Below are 21360 nucleotides of genomic sequence, written 5' to 3' on the forward strand. Positions count from 1 at the left end.
TGCCATTCGTTGGTGGTGCCCTCGCCCTTTCCGGTGCAACACAGAACACAATTATGCAAATTGCTAGAGCAACCCAAGGGCTCCATGCCCAGTCATGAATATTTTATGAGTGACTTCATGTGTTTTTTATTTTTAGGTCGCTCATTTGAGACCGCTTGTATATACTTTAGTATATACTTTGGTATATATACTTTAGGATACACTTATGTGTATGTACTTTGTGGGCTCTGGAGATCAGCCCTAGGAATTGGATGCTTCCGCTTAGGGACTTTTTTTTTCTATTCAACTACCTCTATTTAACTGTCCTGATAGAAGACGACCAGCAGAGGTCAGTAAAATACCAGAATTGCTTTCTGCTGAGGTACTTTGTTTTTAAAATTTTCTGGCAACTGCCTCTATTTCACTTTCTTGATAGAAAACGACCAGCAGAGGACCTTAAAATACCAGAATCACTTTAGCATTCTCTAGATTCCAGTCCATACGAATTGTCGTCCACAAGCACCCGTAGACAATATTAATTTTTTCAAATCTTTTAGTTTCAGTGACATGACCACCGAACGTCCTGCTTTTATATTATAAACAGAGCTTTGGACTATACCATTTCCCGCTGAAAGGCAATATGTCTCTCCATGTGTTCCCATACCTAGTGTGTCACACAGTTTGGTGCTTACTTCCCCTCCATGTTAAAGAACAGTAGATGCTTCAGCACCCAGGCTAATGTGCTGCATAGCTAAATACATATAAGGTCCCAAAGGCGAGACCTATTGCAAATGCTTGTATGTATGTATCGCGTACTTTTATATCGCAAACTGTCACCCAGAGGGTATCCTGGCGCTGATGACCATTGTGGGTGGTAAGAGAATTTAGTGTTCTTCCTACCCCTTCTGACCTCCGGCTGGAGGGCTTGATGTCTCGTATGCCTGCCCTAACATGGGATAGGTGAAACACACCAGACATTCTTTCCTGTGCTTTGGAACAGGGACTTTGGGGCCCGATCATTCTGGGAGTGCTGTGGTGCTCTTTTGCTTACTGCATCACTCGCAGCAATTCTTTCATTGGAGCTGGATACTGTGGGGAAATGGACATTTCATGGGAAAGGTCCCATGCACGCCCACTGCCATCCTCAGTCTTGTTTGTGCAGACCCTGTGCCTTAGCTGTACCAAAAAGTTTCCCGGGGATACAGGAGAGGAAGCTTCTCATGTCCAACCAGATGTTGTTCCCTTGTGGATGGGGCTGTTCTTGGGCCCCAGTTAGCCAATGTGGGCCGGGAACGTTGTTTGCTCCTCATTGCCAGTTCTGTTCATCAGGACTATTGATTCTCAACTTCCTAGCCTCTAAATCGTATTTTCGTACAGGAACTTGATGTGTACTACACTGACTACTAACAGAGGACCTGTCTCCTGTCTGGGCGCTTGAACCCTCTTCTGGGCTTAAAGACTTCTAAGCAGCACCCTCCAGACCAAGTGCCCTCCCTTCCTGCACTCTCCAGGTCCCTTCATCTTCTTGTTTGCCACTTGCAGAGCACCTGGTGTAGCAGATGTCGGGACCCCCTCCTTCTAGAGCTCACACTTCTGAAGGATCAGACTGCAGAAGATCCAGAGGAATCTTCCAACTCTCGTCCCCCCCCCCCCCCCCCCCCGCCCCCCAACCTCTTTCAGGCCGATTCCTCTCCTGTGCTCCAGAGGTTGGGGAAGGCAGCTCCACTGGCCCCGGGGAACCAAATACCAGTTCCTGGGTGTTAACTGAAGTTAGACGTCCTTGTATTCTACCTTACAGCTGGGGTCAGGTGTTTTCTCTCTTCCAGCTGGGCGACCCTCCGATTTTGCTTCCGTCCCAGTTCCAGAATGTTATTAAAATTCTCTCCTTTGTGCAGGGGTTTTTAAATGAGGGTGGAAAGTGAGTTCTAGAAGATAAGCAGCAATGATCAATCCTAGGGTGATACATTTTCACTCCACCCTGCCCCAGCCCTCCTGCAGAGTATTTTAGGACATTCCAACATGACAATTTGAGTGCCAAAACTGCCTGGTCTTTTTCCTCAAACTTCAAAGGAATGCTCCTTCTATGTGTAGCTCTATAGGTCTGGCTGTCCTTTGTTTCTGTGGGAGTCAACCTTCACGAACCGGTTTAGTGGAAGGTAATTGGCACATGCAGATTCCATCCCAACCCTCTCCTCTCCTTAGAGCAGGCCTAATTAATAACTAATGGGCCTATTGTATAGGGAGAAGTTGGATCCTCAGGCTGGCCACCAGAATAATTAAGTTAGCTCTGTGGGGAGGAGAGAGAGGGTGGGAAGCGAAGGCCTGGAATCACATTAAAAGTGGAGTCCGAGAAAAATGCCAAATTCTCAAGTGCCCGATAATACGAAACTGACATTGGATCTGAAGTCAAGCTTCTTTTTTACCATATGAACAGTATTGTATGCTGATATCTAGACCTCTCCATGGTGAAAATGTAGTTTGCTCCTGGTTTCACTCATAGTGTATAATAGTGACGCGTACACACTTTTCAGTATTCACTACAGATTTACCCACTCAGTGTTATTGCCCACTGATATTAAGGTCTTTTCTAGGTCAGCACCAATCTCCAGAGGGGTTTCTTCTGCAATGGTCTACCTGTGCCAGATACTTGCTGAGCTACACTGTAATTTTGACACTCGGCCGACACATATGCATACATATTCACATGCAACCAGCCCAGAGCCTCCTACCCTATCTGCAGCAGTAGACCTTATCTAGATTTTTGTTTTTTTATACTAAAAGGTCGACTGGTGGATAGCACTCCCAACCCCTTACAACAGAACTTAGAAAGCGTGTGACTCTGGTAATGTTACTCACAGGCAGATGTCTAAAAAAAACAGGTAGTCTAAAAAGTAAAAAATCCAAGTGGATAAAATGGACAGAACCTCTAACATACTCGTATCAACTCCATTGTAAGCGCAACTGCATTAACATAAGATACAATAAGAGTCTCTCTGGTCTCGCCACAAACCCAAACCTTCCAACCAATCACAACCTATTGAGCGGGATGCTACCCATTCACTGAGATCTTTATCACTTTCTCAGGGGTATGTAGTTAGAACTGTGCCAATATAACAAAATTAATAATACACAATACAAAGAGTACACAGTGACAAATGTGTTGCTCCATTAGCTTGATAGAAATTATTGTGTTACTCTACATTCGATAGATCTCCTCTACCCGTAAAGGTAGGCAGCAATTGTTCCACTCCACGCTCACTGAGTATTGCTCAAGTGGAAAGGAGTGTTTAGAGTGGGACAGACCTGTCGGAGAATCTCTCATTCATAGATCAATGGATGATGTGTATTTATTACACACTATTTGTGTATAAATTAAGTGCACTATAGTTATTGTAAATATTATAAGCAGTTAGGCAAAGATAATGCACTTTAGGGCAAAGGTCATTTATGCCTCAATCACATTTTGTCACGCAAACCTACACAACTGGTTTTACCTAAATTGGTTGTAACTAGCCTTCTATTGTCAAGGTTGAATTATTTTTGTTTGCATATTATTATGCTAATATGGCAAAGCATGCAGTGCTTCCATGCATACTTTAAGGTGCCTTCAGACTCGAAGTCAGAACTCCATGGTTCCGTGCCCACTCCTTACAAGCAGTCTGTCGAACACCGCACCTATTCCAATACGTTGCATGCCATCTCTAGGCGTGTTCAAAGGAGAGATGAGGAGACATTTCATGCTCTTTTTCTGTATCACTATGCAGGCTATTCAGACTATACGTTTTGTTAAAAAATGCACGCAGAAGCTTGCTGCTACATTCCTTCTATCGTGACGAAACATACAACTCTCGAAATGATCTCTTCAGGTGCCACGGTCGCAGACATTTTGTGCACCAGAGAATGGTAATCTTCCGCCTCAGTCTTGTTAGTATAAGTTAGAAAACCATAGCAATCCAGTACACATTTTTTTTTTTTTACATAAAAGTTTATTGAAAAGAAACCGAGTCAATACATCCGCCTCATTCAGAATGACATAATAAAAGCAAGATACAAAACAAATATATTGGTACATCAGTGCACAGTTCGAGCTACAGGTCTGTCCCCATTCATGGCCAATTCCAACGTCGGAGAATCACATAATTCACCCCTGTATTTGTTCCAATGTCCCCATTTCTTGTCCCACTTTTTCGGGCAACCTCTAAGTTTAAATACAGTTTTTTCGGCGAGCATACAGCGATCCAATTCCGCCATCCAACCAATCACCAGTGGTCTGTCAGCAGAGCCCCATTTCATGGCTATCGAGCGTTTGACAAGTAGGAACCCCAGTGCCGCCCACTGTAGTTCAAGTTCACTTAGGTCCGTGGCCTCCCATATATTAACCGCTACCGCGTTTTCCCGCTGTGCGCTGGAATTTCAAAAATGCGCGGTTTGTGACAAAGCCAGCTCGTCATCCGCGTAGCGCAGGTAACGCCCATGACGAGCTGTCTTTGTCACCCGCATCGAAGGGGTTAAGGACAGTACACATTTATTAGCTACAAAAAATAAGAACAATTTGCCCTGCTCTTTGTTCTAGGCCTTTCACTTCCTCCTCTCATGCAAATCATTTGAATGCAAAAAGGGTATGTTAAGTTGGCCCATATTGTATACAGATGGGCCTGTTTCGCACACAACAGTGGTCCTGAGTTAAATGTCATTGAGCTACACAAACTAATTTTGCACCAATTAAGTCTGGTTATTCTTATGGTGGTAAAAACCTACACGTTTAGATCTCTTGTATGTAGAACTCCGCTAGTTTCTCATCAGGACAAATAGGTGTAAGGAAATTCAAAATTTTACAGAACATTCAAAAGTTTCTCCCTAATTGGTTCGGAGACAAACTATCATTATTGGTCGTTCTTCTTTCCCAGGGGTGTAACTCTACCTCCTTAAAACTCTCCAGCAAAATCTCACACTGTGTGGAGTGTTTTATAAAGAGTGAATACAAGCAAGCCACATTAACGAATGTGTATAATAAAGGTGATTGCTAAGCCAAATTTCAATCTAGTTCATATAGTTGGGTTCTTCTGTGGGTACTCCACTGTGTATGTAATCTGTAATAGATGAAGTCAAAACATAGTTGACAACATATTTGTGGGAACATGGTTTAAATTATTGATTTTCTGATAAATTTGCTAAAAGTATAACTTTGTGCTTTCCCTCTCAACAGTAATCCACCATTGAGCGAGGAGATGCTTCCCTCAGGAGAGTGGATGTGTCATCGATGTACGATACGCAGAAAGGTATTACATTCATTTTTTTATTAAATTGCTTTTAAAGTTCTTTCAAAGTTGTGAAAACACTTTGTATTTCACACAAACTCCATAAAGGCTATCACGGATATTACTTTGTATCATTACCACCAAAGTTTTAGTCCCTGATGATAATTGCAATAATACTCTAATTTCTGGCAGATAGGGTTAGAATTCAGCAGCATGCTTATTTAGTCACCTGGTTAGCGTAACAGATCTAATCATAACCTGCATTATTAGTTTACTTTGATACAGAGGAATTGATTAATTTATATGTTGTGCTTGGCAGAATGGTTTAACTGCATGCTTTTGGCAACCAGCAGCAGCACCAGGCTGCCAGTGCTAGTAAAAAGTGATCTTTATGTCTTAATTGGAAATATAAATCGTGCAGCTTGGTTTTGGACTTTTTTTGCTTCTTGACTATTGGCTTGATTGGAAGATCAACTTAGATGACATGTCTTAATGCAGAAAGTTTTGTAATTTCCCGCTACATTAGTAGACTCACCGAACAATGTGAGAAATAGTAGAAGCTGTGCCTAGCTGCCTCTAAATATAGGAATTTTTCACAAATCCGTTAACCTCGGATTCTAAGGATATCTTTTAAATATAAAACACAATACATATACGGTTTATATTATTTCTTCTTTGTAAAGTAGATTTTGTAAACTGTTATGGTGTTCCTATCACAATGATAGAAATTCAGTGTTATGTACCATCTTCCGAGTAATTATGATGTCCTTTTGGCCCAATGTAGTCCCTGCCCACGGATGGGATTCTCTGCTGTCTTTTGTCCTTGCCCAGACTGTTTCTAGTTTCTATGAGCTGTGCAGCTCCCTATTCAAAAAAGTGGAAATAATTACAGTACTCAAAGATATTTGGTCTAAAGGGCGCATTTTATGATGCACACATGAAGAGTTCAACATTCAGGTTACGACCTTCCGTGGTGGTTGTAAAGATTCATTAACAGGTGGAAATTGCATTCTTCCAGCAGTGGTAAAATGCAGCAAAGACCAGTGTTGTGAATGTAAAAAGTTTCCTCTTCTTGTCCTACTCTTAACTCGACAAACATCTTGTATTGTTAATTTATTTAGAATTTAAAGGAGGATCTGTTTAATTTGTGGATAAGCATTTTCTCTGAATAAATGAATGAATTAATAAGTGATTTATATAGCGCAGCATCTACCGTAATTAGGGCATCCTGTCGCTGAGTACAGTGCAAGTCCAGAAATACTTTAAAGGTAATCCTGGTTAAAAGGACAAGTTAATCCTGGTTAAAAGGACAAGTTCATTTCTTTTTTTCCATTTTAAAAAAAGATATATATTTACAGAAGACAGTGACGTGATCAGTGTAGATCAATATCAAGTGTTTCTGTGTTCGGCAGTTTGATAGACAAAGGTACATGCTTCAGTTCTTGCACGACTAACTTTCTCTATAATTAATAACCTAGCCCCCATTGATCTAAGGGCCATGGCCTGGAAATAAAGGTGAATGAGTTTTTGCAGATGATCAGGAACTGTACGCTTAAATAGCTCTCTTTTATGGATAGGGAGTCAGTGCAATACTTGTAGGTTGAAAGAGCAAGAGTGATGTTGAGGGAAGTTCAAAATAAGACAAGAAGCTGCATTATGGACAATTGGAAGCCACTGGATAGAATATTTAGGCAGACCCAAATAAAGGGAATTACCATAGTAGAACCTAAATGTGAGATGCAACAGCGTAGAGCTTCGGAGATTGAGCTTAAATAAACCCCAAAATCCATTGAAAGTATCTGTTTTTGTCCAAAAATAAATCGTTCCCTATGACCCCCATCTCACCGAGATCAGGCTGACCCAAAAAGCACTCCCGCTGCTTCCAAACCACAATCGCGGCCAACTGAAAAGACAGGCTGCATGGCGGGCTCTGTCTGCAACAGAGGTGAGGGAGGCCGTAGGCATCGAGGCGGTTGCTTTGAGGGACCTGGGTGAGGGATCTGGAGCGGCCCTTTTGCTTCAGCTCCTTCTCCCTTCCCTGAATCAATCAATCAATCGACCGAGAGGCGCCGGGCTGGGAGGCAGGCAATCTAGAGGCGCATAAACCCTGTCTCAGCCGCCGAAATACAGGCATCGGCTGTGACGCAAGAAGCGGGCTCTGGAGGAAGCGTTGTTAAGGCCCCGGACTATTCTAACACGGCGCGGTGAGTCAGACTGCGGCAGTGAAACACCAGAGGGGAAATAAACTCTGACTCCTGCCTTCCCCCCTCGCCCAAAAAAATAAAATATATATTAAATTACGAACCTAAAGACTGGGGCAGGCGGCGGTGCTTTGTGAGGTGTAGTGGCATTTGGCCCCCAAGGGGTGCATTGTGGCTGGACTGCTTAACCCTCCAGATAATCGCTGTGGGCTGGGCCCGAGGGCTAATATTAAGCAGGATCCCCTACATCTGTGGCGGCTGCTTCTTGAAGGTGGATGCGAGAACTGCATGCTCCGGAGTGCCTGTCCTTCCCCCGGTAGGTGCCTGACCCCAAGATGGCGTCGGCTGGGGAGCCGGAGGGTGGCTCGGAGACTGAGAAGCTAATGGGTGGGCAGAAGCATCTCCTATCTGGCGGGGCTTGAACACACGGTCCCAACAGGACTCCACCACTCCATCCCCTCAGGAAAGAGAGCCCACATGAGAAGGGTGGAGCACATAGAGTTTTGAGACAAAGGGGGGGGACTTACTCTTGGACCAAATTCCTTCACAACGCCGATGCATGGAGCGCTGCCACAGTGCCTTACTCTCAATTCTGCTTATGGGAATTGGGGTCAATCTGCTTAACTTCGGAGCTGTCCCTTCCACCTCTCCTCTCATGGGGCAAGCTGGAGGATGAGGCTGACGGCGCTTCCTATTAACACAACGGACTGCTACCATTTATGGAACTCTGACGATGCCCCATGGGCGGAAACCGAAAATGTTTGTACTCACCTCGGAGACCAAGTACCCGTGGCCATTTCCTGGTGGAGCTGGACTATGCAGCTATAGAGGAGTCTGGTTCTGATTCACCCCTCTGCTGTCACCTACCCAGCCGGACATCGGACATTGTTTTTCACAATTCTTCTTGGTTTATCGGTCTTTCGCACTGACTGCGTGGTTCCCTTTGATGGACTTTCCCCCTCCTGCCTGCCTTGACTCTATCGGCATTCCCCTCCCCTGTTTTCCTTTCCTCCTCTGTTACGCCACGCAATAATAATGCATACTACTGTGGCTTCATCATGTGTCCTTATGTGCTATTCGCTATTAACTCTTGTTGTTCTTATGTAATCACTGTGTAACTTATGTAAAATAATTGTAACTTGCAACTCGCTGTTCTAATGTAAAGAGCTCTGATACCTCCGGGTCTAGCCAGTGCTATATAAAACTCAAATTTAAAAAATTGCATCATGAACCACTTTGTTACCAATAGAAGAAGATGAGAAGTCCAAAATGTTTCTGAGTGACTTTAGTTGAGAGAAACACAAAGCCGAGGCAGCTGAATTTTTAAATTTAAAGGATAGCTCATGACCGAATTGGATCTCGCAATTTCCTTCTTTCACAAAGGGGGCCAGAGTCTGACCCAATTCCGCTGGCCACCAAGCAGGAGACCAAATGACATTAGAGAAACCAAAGACCAGAGTCTGTTTTTCTCTACATTAAGCAGAAGGCAGCTATTGTGCAGCCATTCTTGAAAGAGTCTATCAATATCTCCCATGGATAGGAGATTTGCTCAGAGATGGACACAATCAACTGTTTGTAATTAGTGTAATATGGTTTTATGAAGTGCACATTTTATAGACCTCCAACCATGATCGTTCTGTGATGTCGCAAAAACTCTAGATTGAGAACCATTCAGAAGATGTTCTTCCAGAAACCTGGACAATTAGCCATTGCTGGCATTTTCTAGGATCTTAATAGGGAACGGTTGAAGAGATATAGGCTATAGTTGGCCAATACTGTAGCTATTGCCAAAGGGTTCTTTAACAAAGGCACTATGTGTGCCATTTTCCAAGAAGGAGGGACCATAGACAATTCAAGCCCGCCTCCAAAACAGAAAAACATAAGAACTTAAAACTAAGGTGTCACGGTCAATAAAATAATAACTCAAACAATTGCTTTAAAAAGTTGCTGTCCAGGAAGCGGTGTACCCCTAGTCTTTAACTTCCTTTCCACAACTTTAGGGTGTTCATGGCAGTTCTAGCTATGGAAGAGATGCAGAGCTCGTAGCCTCGGACCGCATGCAAACAGTGGCAGTTGCTCGGATAAGTATTCTACTAGGTGGGCCCGCACATGTTCGAATCCCTTGCGGGTGTCTTCTACAATGCCTGCCATTCTCTCCATCGCCAGTGCGCAGTCACGATCTGGCACGCCAATACGGAAGGGAATGGGCCTCTAATTTCTTCCAAGCTGCGGCCACTGCCATCTTGGGCGCTCTGAGGCATTGCCACATTACCGAGCGGGCTCATTGCGTCTGGCGCTTCAGCTTGGTGTCCCAGGTTCCCAGGAGTGTTTGTGGAATCCGGTAACCCAAGATCTGCTTGATTTGAACTAGAACCTCCTTCCAAAAGGGCTTGATGTGGGGGCAATCCCATCAGATATGCTGGGTGACTACCCAGCTGCCAGCATCCCCCCAGCACCGGTCCAAAGCTTTGGGGAAGATGGTGTGTAGCCACTGAGGGTGTAGATACAAATTGTGCATAATTTTGTAATTAGCCTCCCGTAAAAACAGAGCGGTTAAACTTGGGAATAACCCTATATAGTGAGGACCATTGTTTCTTCTGTAGTGGGGTGTCCAATAGTGTATCCTAGACCCTTTGGTGTCTCGGGGTGTTGGAGAACTCTGTCTCTGTAGAAGGGAGTAGAGAAAGGAGATGGTACCCTTCGAGGAAGCCCCGGACTGTGCAAATTTCTCAATCGGAAGTAACTCCCTAGGAGCGGCCATCCGTACCTGCGTTCCCTCATAGTTACGTGCTTGGCGGCGTAAAAGAGTCTTTTCGGCCCCATTAGTGCAGATCGCTTGAAGTTTCCCTTTAACCTGGGTAACCTTATGGAGGGTTTGTACTGAGGGGGAAGCCTTATGGTCATCCTCAGCAGAGCGAAGTTCGCTCTTGAGAAGGAGGCGTTCTCCCTTGCGTTGCGTCTGAAGCTTGGCCTCTAATTCAATACATTTTCCTCTGATGACCGCCTTGAGGACGTCCCAATTGTTGGCTAACGAAGTGTGTTCTGGGTCATTGAGGTCAAAGTAGTCTGTGATTGCTTTTCGTAGTTTGTCTCGGAGAAGTCTATATCTGCACAGGTAATGGGGGAAGTACCACCTGGTGAATTTGGAGCGTGATGCAGGCCAATCTAAGGTCCGTTCTAATGGCGCGTGGTTCGAGAGGCAGATCGGGTGAAACTTGGTTCCCGACACCGTATGGAGGAGGGAATGACTCATGAAGGCATGATCTATTGTGGAGTATGTCCTATGCGAGTGGGGGAAGGAGTAATACCAGGTCAAGGGATGAGCATTCCTCCAAACATCAGCCAGGCCCAGACCCTGTAAAGTTGCTTGAAGTGGTTTGTTGGAAACCCCCCTGCTGCCCTATGGACGTGTGTGGTATCCAGAGACTGGTCCCATATCAAATTGAAGTACCTGAGCAGTATAATGTTGCCTCTTGCAAATCCCCCCAGGGTAGATGAGAAGGAACTGAGGAAATCATGTTGCCCTGTGTTGGGTGCATGGAGCGTCGCAATCGTACACAATCTGCCCTGTATTTCCCCCCTCACCATCACAAATCTCCCCCTCCTTGTCTGTTTTAGTGACTTGGTGCAGAAAGGAGGTCGAAGTGTTGAAGAGCAGCGCCACCCCATTGTGTTTGGTGCGTGCCAAAGAGCAAAAAATTTGAGGGTAGGTCCTGCGTTTCAGTCGCTATTCCTCTGTGCGGGGAAGGTGCGTCTCCTGGAGGGCGGCAATTTTAATCTGGTGATCCTGTAAACATTAGGCTTGGTAGTTTGGTTTGCCCTGTTCCCAGCATGCTCTGGGACAGGAACAGACTAATTTGCATATAGCCAGGTTCTGAGCTGGGATGGTGCATTGAGCTAAAAAACGGTGATGGATTAAAACCATGATCTCTTGACTTGGTAAGAGTATTCTGCATCATTCAGAAACTCTGTCCATCACCACCCCCCTTTTCCAAAATCGGTTTTATCCACACTATGTGTGGGAGGGTATGCTCAGACGTGAGTCCCTTGCTCATTGCACCATCAGGATTCAAGCAAGCCGGGCCGAAGAAGGCTGTGATGCCAGAAACCGGTCCCCGGAAGCTTGTTTCCTTACCAGTATAAGAATTGGCTTGGTAGTTTGGTTTGCCCTGTTCCCAGCATGCTCTGGGACAGGAACAGACTAATTTGCATATAGCCAGGTTCTGAGCTGGGATGGTGCATTGAGCTAAAAAACGGTGATGGATTAAAACCATGATCTCTTGACTTGGTAAGAGTATTCTGCATCATTCAGAAACTCTGTCCATCACCACCCCCCTTTTCCAAAATCGGTTTTATCCACACTATGTGTGGGAGGGTATGCTCAGACGTGAGTCCCTTGCTCATTGCACCATCAGGATTCAAGCAAGCCGGGCCGAAGAAGGCTGTGATGCCAGAAACCGGTCCCCGGAAGCTTGTTTCCTTACCAGTATAAGAATTGGCTTGGTAGTTTGGTTTGCCCTGTTCCCAGCATGCTCTGGGACAGGAACAGACTAATTTGCATATAGCCAGGTTCTGAGCTGGGATGGTGCATTGAGCTAAAAAACGGTGATGGATTAAAACCATGATCTCTTGACTTGGTAAGAGTATTCTGCATCATTCAGAAACTCTGTCCATCACCACCCCCCTTTTCCAAAATCGGTTTTATCCACACTATGTGTGGGAGGGTATGCTCAGACGTGAGTCCCTTGCTCATTGCACCATCAGGATTCAAGCAAGCCGGGCCGAAGAAGGCTGTGATGCCAGAAACCGGTCCCCGGAAGCTTGTTTCCTTACCAGTATAAGAATTGGCTTGGTAGTTTGGTTTGCCCTGTTCCCAGCATGCTCTGGGACAGGAACAGACTAATTTGCATATAGCCAGGTTCTGAGCTGGGATGGTGCATTGAGCTAAAAAACGGTGATGGATTAAAACCATGATCTCTTGACTTGGTAAGAGTATTCTGCATCATTCAGAAACTCTGTCCATCACCACCCCCCTTTTCCAAAATCGGTTTTATCCACACTATGTGTGGGAGGGTATGCTCAGACGTGAGTCCCTTGCTCATTGCACCATCAGGATTCAAGCAAGCCGGGCCGAAGAAGGCTGTGATGCCAGAAACCGGTCCCCGGAAGCTTGTTTCCTTACCAGTATAAGAATTGGCTTGGTAGTTTGGTTTGCCCTGTTCCCAGCATGCTCTGGGACAGGAACAGACTAATTTGCATATAGCCAGGTTCTGAGCTGGGATGGTGCATTGAGCTAAAAAACGGTGATGGATTAAAACCATGATCTCTTGACTTGGTAAGAGTATTCTGCATCATTCAGAAACTCTGTCCATCACCACCCCCCTTTTCCAAAATCGGTTTTATCCACACTATGTGTGGGAGGGTATGCTCAGACGTGAGTCCCTTGCTCATTGCACCATCAGGATTCAAGCAAGCCGGGCCGAAGAAGGCTGTGATGCCAGAAACCGGTCCCCGGAAGCTTGTTTCCTTACCAGTATAAGAATTGGCTTGGTAGTTTGGTTTGCCCTGTTCCCAGCATGCTCTGGGACAGGAACAGACTAATTTGCATATAGCCAGGTTCTGAGCTGGGATGGTGCATTGAGCTAAAAAACGGTGATGGATTAAAACCATGATCTCTTGACTTGGTAAGAGTATTCTGCATCATTCAGAAACTCTGTCCATCACCACCCCCCTTTTCCAAAATCGGTTTTATCCACACTATGTGTGGGAGGGTATGCTCAGACGTGAGTCCCTTGCTCATTGCACCATCAGGATTCAAGCAAGCCGGGCCGAAGAAGGCTGTGATGCCAGAAACCGGTCCCCGGAAGCTTGTTTCCTTACCAGTATAAGAATTGGCTTGGTAGTTTGGTTTGCCCTGTTCCCAGCATGCTCTGGGACAGGAACAGACTAATTTGCATATAGCCAGGTTCTGAGCTGGGATGGTGCATTGAGCTAAAAAACGGTGATGGATTAAAACCATGATCTCTTGACTTGGTAAGAGTATTCTGCATCATTAAGAAACTCTGTCCATCACCACCCCCCTTTTCCAAAATCGGTTTTATCCACACTATGTGTGGGAGGGTATGCTCAGACGTGAGTCCCTTGCTCATTGCACCATCAGGATTCAAGCAAGCCGGGCCGAAGAAGGCTGTGATGCCAGAAACCGGTCCCCGGAAGCTTGTTTCCTTACCAGTATAAGAATTGGCTTGGTAGTTTGGTTTGCCCTGTTCCCAGCATGCTCTGGGACAGGAACAGACTAATTTGCATATAGCCAGGTTCTGAGCTGGGATGGTGCATTGAGCTAAAAAACGGTGATGGATTAAAACCATGATCTCTTGACTTGGTAAGAGTATTCTGCATCATTCAGAAACTCTGTCCATCACCACCCCCCTTTTCCAAAATCGGTTTTATCCACACTATGTGTGGGAGGGTATGCTCAGACGTGAGTCCCTTGCTCATTGCACCATCAGGATTCAAGCAAGCCGGGCCGAAGAAGGCTGTGATGCCAGAAACCGGTCCCCGGAAGCTTGTTTCCTTACCAGTATAAGAATTGGCTTGGTAGTTTGGTTTGCCCTGTTCCCAGCATGCTCTGGGACAGGAACAGACTAATTTGCATATAGCCAGGTTCTGAGCTGGGATGGTGCATTGAGCTAAAAAACGGTGATGGATTAAAACCATGATCTCTTGACTTGGTAAGAGTATTCTGCATCATTCAGAAACTCTGTCCATCACCACCCCCCTTTTCCAAAATCGATCCTGTAAACATTCCCAGACCCGTTGCCTCTTTTTCGGGGAATTAAGCCCCTTGACATTCATGTCAGAGAGTTAAACCCCGCCATTTGTCAGCAATATCAGGACAGCTCCCCCCCCCTTTCTCCCACGCACATTGCCCATCAAATTCTCCAACTCTCCCTCCACCCTGCATCAGCAATCTAATATAAAAACAAAAACAATAAGGAAGACCGTGACACCAAAAAACCCAAAGAAAAAGGTGAACCATGTCCAACTTAGGTCAAAAACTTGCTCTCGAAGGTATTCGATCATAGACGAGAACCTCATTACAAGCAAAAACCGGGGCAGACCAAATTCCGCTGCCGAGGCCAATTATCAGTTCCGTAAATGTTGAAAGAAGTAGAAGCCAGTAGCTAGCCGGCTCTTTGGTGGTTGTGGTCGACATCGTGAGTTGAAACTTTTCTCCTAATCGTGTTGGCATAAGTGGCAAAACAAGTCTCTTCAGTCTCTAGAAAGCCGGGGGTTCATCAACCCACAGAGATTTTTCTTGATCGTCATCGTTGAAGCCAGGGGCCCCCCTCCCCCTGTTTCTTCGGACCAGTCGCCGCTTCCGCCCTCCTCTCGTTTGTCGCGTGTGCTGTGGTTGGCACTTCAATGCCCAAGATAGTTGCTGAAGAGTCTGTGTCCGCCATCTGATTAACATGGTGCTCAAGTTTCTGCAATTACCCAAAGTGCTGATCAGACACCTCGTAGGAAACACTGCATGTGTCCAACAGATGCCCATGACCCTCTTATCCTGTAGTATTGGTGCCGGCTCTCCCCTGCTGTTGCCAGGGCCCCCCCTCCCTGCTTCTTTGACCGTGGAGCAGCCTCCAGGCCTCTCCCGGCGGCCATGGGCGCGCAGGGGCAGGCACCTCGATAACCAAAACAGACGCCGTCTCCTCCAAGTTCGTGCAGTGGTAGTTTCTGTTTTCAAGAAAAATCTAGACCAAAGGGATAAGTCCAGCTGTACTTTATCTTGGTGTCTCGTAAGGCTGTTGTAGCCGGCCGGAACAGCTGGCGTCGTGCAAGAGTCGCTTGGGCTACATCCTGATAGAGAGTGCACGTTGTGTTCTGGAAAGAGACCTTGTCAAGGGTTCGTGCTTTCTGAAGGACCAGTTCTTTTGTTTTAAAAGAGCTGAACTTTGCGAAGACATCCCTGGGCCTCCTGGCATCGCCTGGAACACTCGGCCCCACCTGGTGGACTATCTCCAGGCGAACCTCCAGCTCAGCGTATCTCAGGACCGTCGAGAAAAGCCCCATCAAGAAGGCCTCCAGATCTGGGCCCTCGCAGCCCTCCTCCAGGGGCCTCACACAAATGTTGTCTCGACGGGAGTGGTTCTCAAGGTCTTGACATTTGAGCACTGTGGTATTTAACTGAGCACGTAAGTCAGTAGAGTGGGCCTCCAGCGGCCTCACACGGTCCTCCGGGTCTTGATATTTTGCTTTGAGGTCAAGAGCGCGGGCAACAACTGAATTGACATCTGCTTGCAGGGCCACCAGCCATCCCCCGTCTCAGCCGTAAAAGCCTCCAATGAGGCCCCCATATCCGCCTTGAGATCAGCTCTGAGTTCTTGTTTGAATTCACAATGGGAGGCCATTAGATCTTCCCGCGTGAGGGTCATGAAGTTCGACCTTGCCATTCCCTCACTGACTGACCCCTTATTAGAGTGGGCAAAGAAGCTGGAGACCTTTGCGGGCTGCACCTTTTTCGGGGGCATGGAGAGATGGTTCCGACGTGAATGTTGAGTACACCGTGGCGTTGGCAGTAGGGACCTCTAGGGTATGAGGATGTCTTGCTGGCGAGGAGCGTATTCCCGCTTAAGATGCAACGCAGCCCCTGTGAAAGGCTGCCTGTAGCTCTGCCAAAGGGTCGATCCCACGTGCAGCCCTCCGCTGATCTCCTGTCTAGGGGAGCCCCTCGTCGACTGGTCACACCCCCGACAAACCAACCGAGCCTTCGCCAGAGGCCTCCCCTCTACCCCTTTACCCCCGCTCTTTACCCCCGCTTCATCACAGCACAGGACCTCGTGGGGGCTCCTCTGGTCAACACTAACGCTGACCGGGAGTCCGCTTTTGTTCAGAATCAAGCCAGATGGGAGATTGGTGGACAGCAGCCAGAGTCCCACTGTCCGCTGATGCGCTAGGAGGCCATTGGGGGTCGGGCCACCACAGGGAACCGGTCACCACCACCTGCGGCTTCTCCACGAGGTCTCACAAAGGTGCCTGACCGCTGCCACTCCCGTGGGACCGCTATGCTCTAGGGGGCGCCCCCCGCTTTCCTCTGCACCTGTCCCTGGTTAAGATGGGAGGTGCTCACGGACGTCAGTTGCACCGGGGGCGCCCCTCTGCATTTAAGGAGTTTTTTAGGTGGGTCGGTCCGTCCACCGCTCTCAACCCTCCGCCAGGTGATGTCTTAAGGCGGCCAAGAGCAGTCTCCAGGGTTTGGGGGGGCATTGTGATGCCCCTGTCTGGCTCAGCCGCGGTTCCGGGACAGACTCAACCAAGTTAGCTCTCCATCTCGTTGCGAGCAGCCACTTTGGGCTGCGCAGTGGGCCACAGCAACAGAAGCGAACATCTTCACTGGCTCCACACTAGTCACCAGAGGGCCCTCACATCTCCAAGCGACCCAATCATTTGGGTGACCCGGATTTGGGGACCACAAGTACCTTAGTAATAATAGTTAGGGGTGGGCCTGGCGCAGAGCCGATCGGATTTACGTCTGGTCGGCCATGATGGTTGGCCACTCCTCAGAAGGCTGTTTTCCTTTTTTTATTTTTTAACAGTTTGTCAAAGATTTTTGGTGTGTAGGTTTGTCCTCAATGTTGTTGAAGACTTCTGGATTCACACAGTGTGGCACCTGACATCGCGCAACATCGGTGGCGGATCTACACTTAATTTTTCTCTGGTGCTCAACCACTTTGACTGCCGGACAGTGGCTCCGAAGGGTTTGAGGGAGCAGTCCTTAAAGCTGCTTCGACCTGGTGTTTAGCTCCACACCGTTTGCCCCAAAAATCTCATTCACGGTTCCAGTCGAGAGGAAGGTCCGAGCACTGCCTCGGATGATTCTAAACACTGCTCATGCCCCACAAACACAATAAAAGGAAACTATTTTCTGCGCACCATGCGTGTTTTCAGTTTAATTTTTGTTTACACACCACTTGTGGGGCGTCCGGGCTTTGTGTTTGAGGAGCGAGCAAGAGAAATGGGTTGAATGTTTTTGTCTTGCAAGCAACCAATTCAAGAACAGTGTTTAGTACACTCACACTGCACCAACATTTCAAACCATACTCAGCTGCTAATTGCCTCTGTACAACATGCTCGTACTTCAGCCTGATCCAACCTATCTAAGCACTGCCCACAAACACAATTAAGCACGAGTAACATGGCTTTCCCGCCGCCCCCTAACACTGGGCATGCCAGAGTACAGCATAACTGCCAGCCACAACCACGTTGATTACAGACTGGAGTTAGTGCATGCCTAACAATGACCACACCTCGCCTTGGCCCTGTGCTCCTAGCACCCGCTAACCTAGCCAAGTAGGTAGAACGCCTGACAGCCACCTGCACAGCGAGGGGCATTACAGGGCTCTAAAATCTAAACACGTATCCGTTAACCCAGTGGTTCCCAAACTTTTTTGACCCGTGGCTCCCTTGACCTAATTGGCAGCGGGCCGTGGCTCCCCACCATTTTTTTAACGGCGCACCCGGGTGCCGCGGCACACACTTTGGGAACCACCGCAGTAGACCTTTGTACTCTCTACCATTCCTATGTGACTCTTAGAGTTTATCCATTTGTATCTCTTCCTTGAGTGACTTTACAACCTGTACATTTGCAATTTTTTATATTTGTCTCTTCCCTGTGTGACTTTATAACTTGTACATTTGCAATTTTTTTCTGCTTGTATCTTTTATGTAACGCATGTAATCCTAAGTCCTTATGTATCACAACTGGTTATTATGTAAAGCGCTCTGACACCTCACGGTAATGCTGCTTCCTTGCGAATAAAAACAATTGAGTACCCTTCCCTCAAAAAGTATTTGCCACAAAAATATTTGTAAGCTATATTTTCAAATATCCGTTTCTTTGAACACTTGCTATCACACTTATTCGAGGCTGTCCACCTCTATTCGATACATCCAAACCGGAAGTAAGTGTACTGGCCCCACTGCAGAAATCCACCTCTGCAACAGTAATTCTTAACACAACCTTTGCTGTTTTGACAGCTTTCTCCCACTCTTTTTCTGCCGTGCTGTCAGCCACAAGAACGTGTTCAAAGCTATTTCTGCCTACAATGTAATTCTGATTTATGACACAAGTCGCACCCGGCTGGAACTCCAAAGGAAACCGCCACACACCACGAAAGGGAAAGTAAAATGGAAAGCACCAGAGCTTTGTATAACTTGTATTTACCATCAACAAAAAAACACAATGCACAGGGTAAGACGTTCATTCAGGAACAAAGACCAGTGCTTAAACTCTGAAACAAACCATACAGCAATGTCCACAGCACTCTCCGTAACCGCACCAAGCTCTTAATTGAGCCATTTAAATGCAGAGGGCGAAGGCTGGTGTTCCCTGTTCAGCACAAAGGAGCCACATCCTGGCTTCTCATCACGGCGCACCGGGGTGCCGCGGCGCACACTTTGGGAACCACCGTCCTAAGTCCTCCCCCTCGAAGTTGTTGGGTCGGTCAGGTAAGAGAGATAAACACAAAGTGTCGAAGCATGCTTTAACTTTTCCTCATCCATCGACAGATGTGACGGAAAAGTCTTGACGATGTAAGCCCCTTTCTGGCGAACCTGCCCCTAGGTCAGCTCTTCGCTTCTCTGTCTTTCTAGGAGCTCGAGCGACCCTCGTCCAACTTAAATAATTCCATGATACCATATGCCTCATGTTTGGGCGACCTGACACTCCTGCAATGCCTTTCGGGCACCAGAGGCTGAGGGGACTCCATTGGGACCGGCCCTGCGCAATGGATCCGGTGGTAGATCTGGACCAGTGCAGGCCATGCCCCTGCGGCGGCCTCCGCACCACTAGCGCCAGCCCCATTCTTATCCCCGAAGACCCAGGGCCGGATCCGCACCTACCGACTCCGATTCTAGCACTGACGGCACCATTGGGTCCTAGGTTGATTCTTCAGCCTTATTCTGAAGGGCTAGAAATGGAGAAGGAGTGGGAGGGGTCGCTGGACCCTTTACAAGACCAGTCTGAGCACGAAATGGACTGGTATGTGGATTTGGGTGAGGCTAGTGAAATGGATACCTCCCCAGATTCTGGCATGCTTTCTCCTCCTACCGTGGCTATGGAGGAGGGAGCTTCATATGCTATGGTGGTGAGAAGGGCAGCCGAGGCCTGGACCTTCAGCTCCCTTCGTGGAAGTAAAGACTACCATCTTAATAGAGGTTCTGCACCCACGTTTCCCGTCTTCGGAACCCCTCCTGCCTTTCATCGAGTCCTCTACTGATGTCCTTCTGGGAACCGGATCTAAGCTCAGCATCTCCTGTGAATAGGACAATCGCCCGTTGCCATCACCTTGCACCAGGCGACCCAAAATTCTGTACCACCATCCTACCTCCCAAGACATTAGTGGTCCAAGCTTCTACCTCACAAGGCGCGTTCCCTTTCGCACCCCCGTACAGGGTATCCAAGAAGCTGAAATGTTGGGGCAAGAAAATGTTTTCTTCCGCCAGCCTTGCATTGCGGTGAGTGAACATTGCATGCCTGTGTGGCAGTTACGCACACTCCTTGTGGAAAACGGTTGCGCAAATGCTGCCACAGGTCCCAGAGGAGACCCGGGCCATTCTCTCCCAAGCGGCATCAGACGGGAGAGATGTAGGAAAGTTCACTATTCGCTGTGGGCTTGACACCACCGTATCGCTGGGCAGAGCAATGTCATTGGCTGTACAACACAATGCCTGGCTGAGAACTTCTGTTTTTTTCTGGGGATGTCCAAGCTTCCCTTATGGACATGCCCTTTGATGGCACCCGTCTCTTCAGAGACGAGAAAGACACGGTCCTGCAGCACTTTAAGGACTTGCAGGCTACGGCCAAGTCCTTGGGGTTCTCGGTGACTACTTGTCCCCTGTTTGCTCTATGCCCCTTTGTGGCCACGAAAGGGGCTTTCAGCCAGGTTAGCCATATCCCAGCCACAAGACCACGTAAGTTCAGCAACCTCTGCGCGGTCGAGGGTGGGGCTCCTTTCGACCCTGTGGATCAGGCAGCCTGAGATCGAGTCGGTCCACTTCTCCCCTGCAGCCTTTAAACCCTCCTAGTCCGGCCCTTCAAGACAATGGTTGGCTGGTTGGTGGTAGGATCAGCCATCACCTCCACCACTAACAAAATATCACATCTGACAAGTGGGCTATTCCCTCCCCTTCGAGACTACCCGTCCTGCTATACCTGTGACTTAAGACTGGCTGACGGAGGACCACCTGAACTTGATTCAGGAGGAAGTCCAGACTCTTGGCCTAGGGCTCAATAGAGAGGGTTCCGGTGCCAGAAGTAGGCCGTGGTTGCTGTTCCTGCTGCTTTCTGGTCCCGAAAAAGGACAAGAGCCTTCGTACTATTCTAGATCTGCGAGCCCTCAACTACTTCCTCAAAAAGCCAAAGCTCAAAATTCTCATTCATGCTCTGGTCTTGTCAGCCCTAGACCCCGGAGACGGGATATTAGAATTGGACTTGCAGTACACCTATCTTCACATTCCCGTCCTGCCTGCCCATCGGTGCTACGTGCGGTTCACAGTAAACCTCGAGCACTTTCAGTCCACAGTGCTCTCCTTTGGCCTTAACAGGGCCCCGCGGATGCTTGCTAAGAATGATGATGGTGGTGGTCGCAGATCAGGGGTGCCAGTTTTCCACTATCTCAACAACTTTCGCTCTGGGGTGAATCTTCTGCTTTCGCTGGGGTTCACTATCAACATGCTGAAGTCACACCTGACAACCTCTCGGACGCTTCCTTTCATCAGAGCTGTTCTGGACACAGTGCAGTTTTGGGCCTATGTATCCGAATGGCGAGTTCAGGATATTCAGGCTACGATACTGATTTTTTAGCCTCTATCGTGGATTTCGAGGATACGGACTCTGAGGCTGCTGGGCCTCATGGTCTCCT

The 21360-nt window shown here is 47.5% G+C and overlaps 1 protein-coding gene across 2 annotated transcripts in view; it reads left to right on the forward strand.

Moving 5' to 3' along the window:
• The window catches only part of PHF12 (PHD finger protein 12), a 412981-nt gene that overhangs the window by 146746 nt on the left and 244875 nt on the right, over positions 1 to 21360 (forward strand). For both annotated transcript variants that reach the window (XM_078680081.1, XM_078680083.1), the window contains exon 3: positions 5186 to 5258. In XM_078680081.1, coding sequence (XP_078536207.1) covers positions 5186 to 5258 — 73 coding nt within the window. The remainder of the gene's footprint in view (positions 1 to 5185; positions 5259 to 21360) is intronic.

Source organism: Lissotriton helveticus, chromosome 3_1 (assembly GCF_964261635.1).
Source record: "Lissotriton helveticus chromosome 3_1, aLisHel1.1, whole genome shotgun sequence".
Classification (NCBI taxonomy): Eukaryota; Metazoa; Chordata; class Amphibia; order Caudata; family Salamandridae; genus Lissotriton; species Lissotriton helveticus.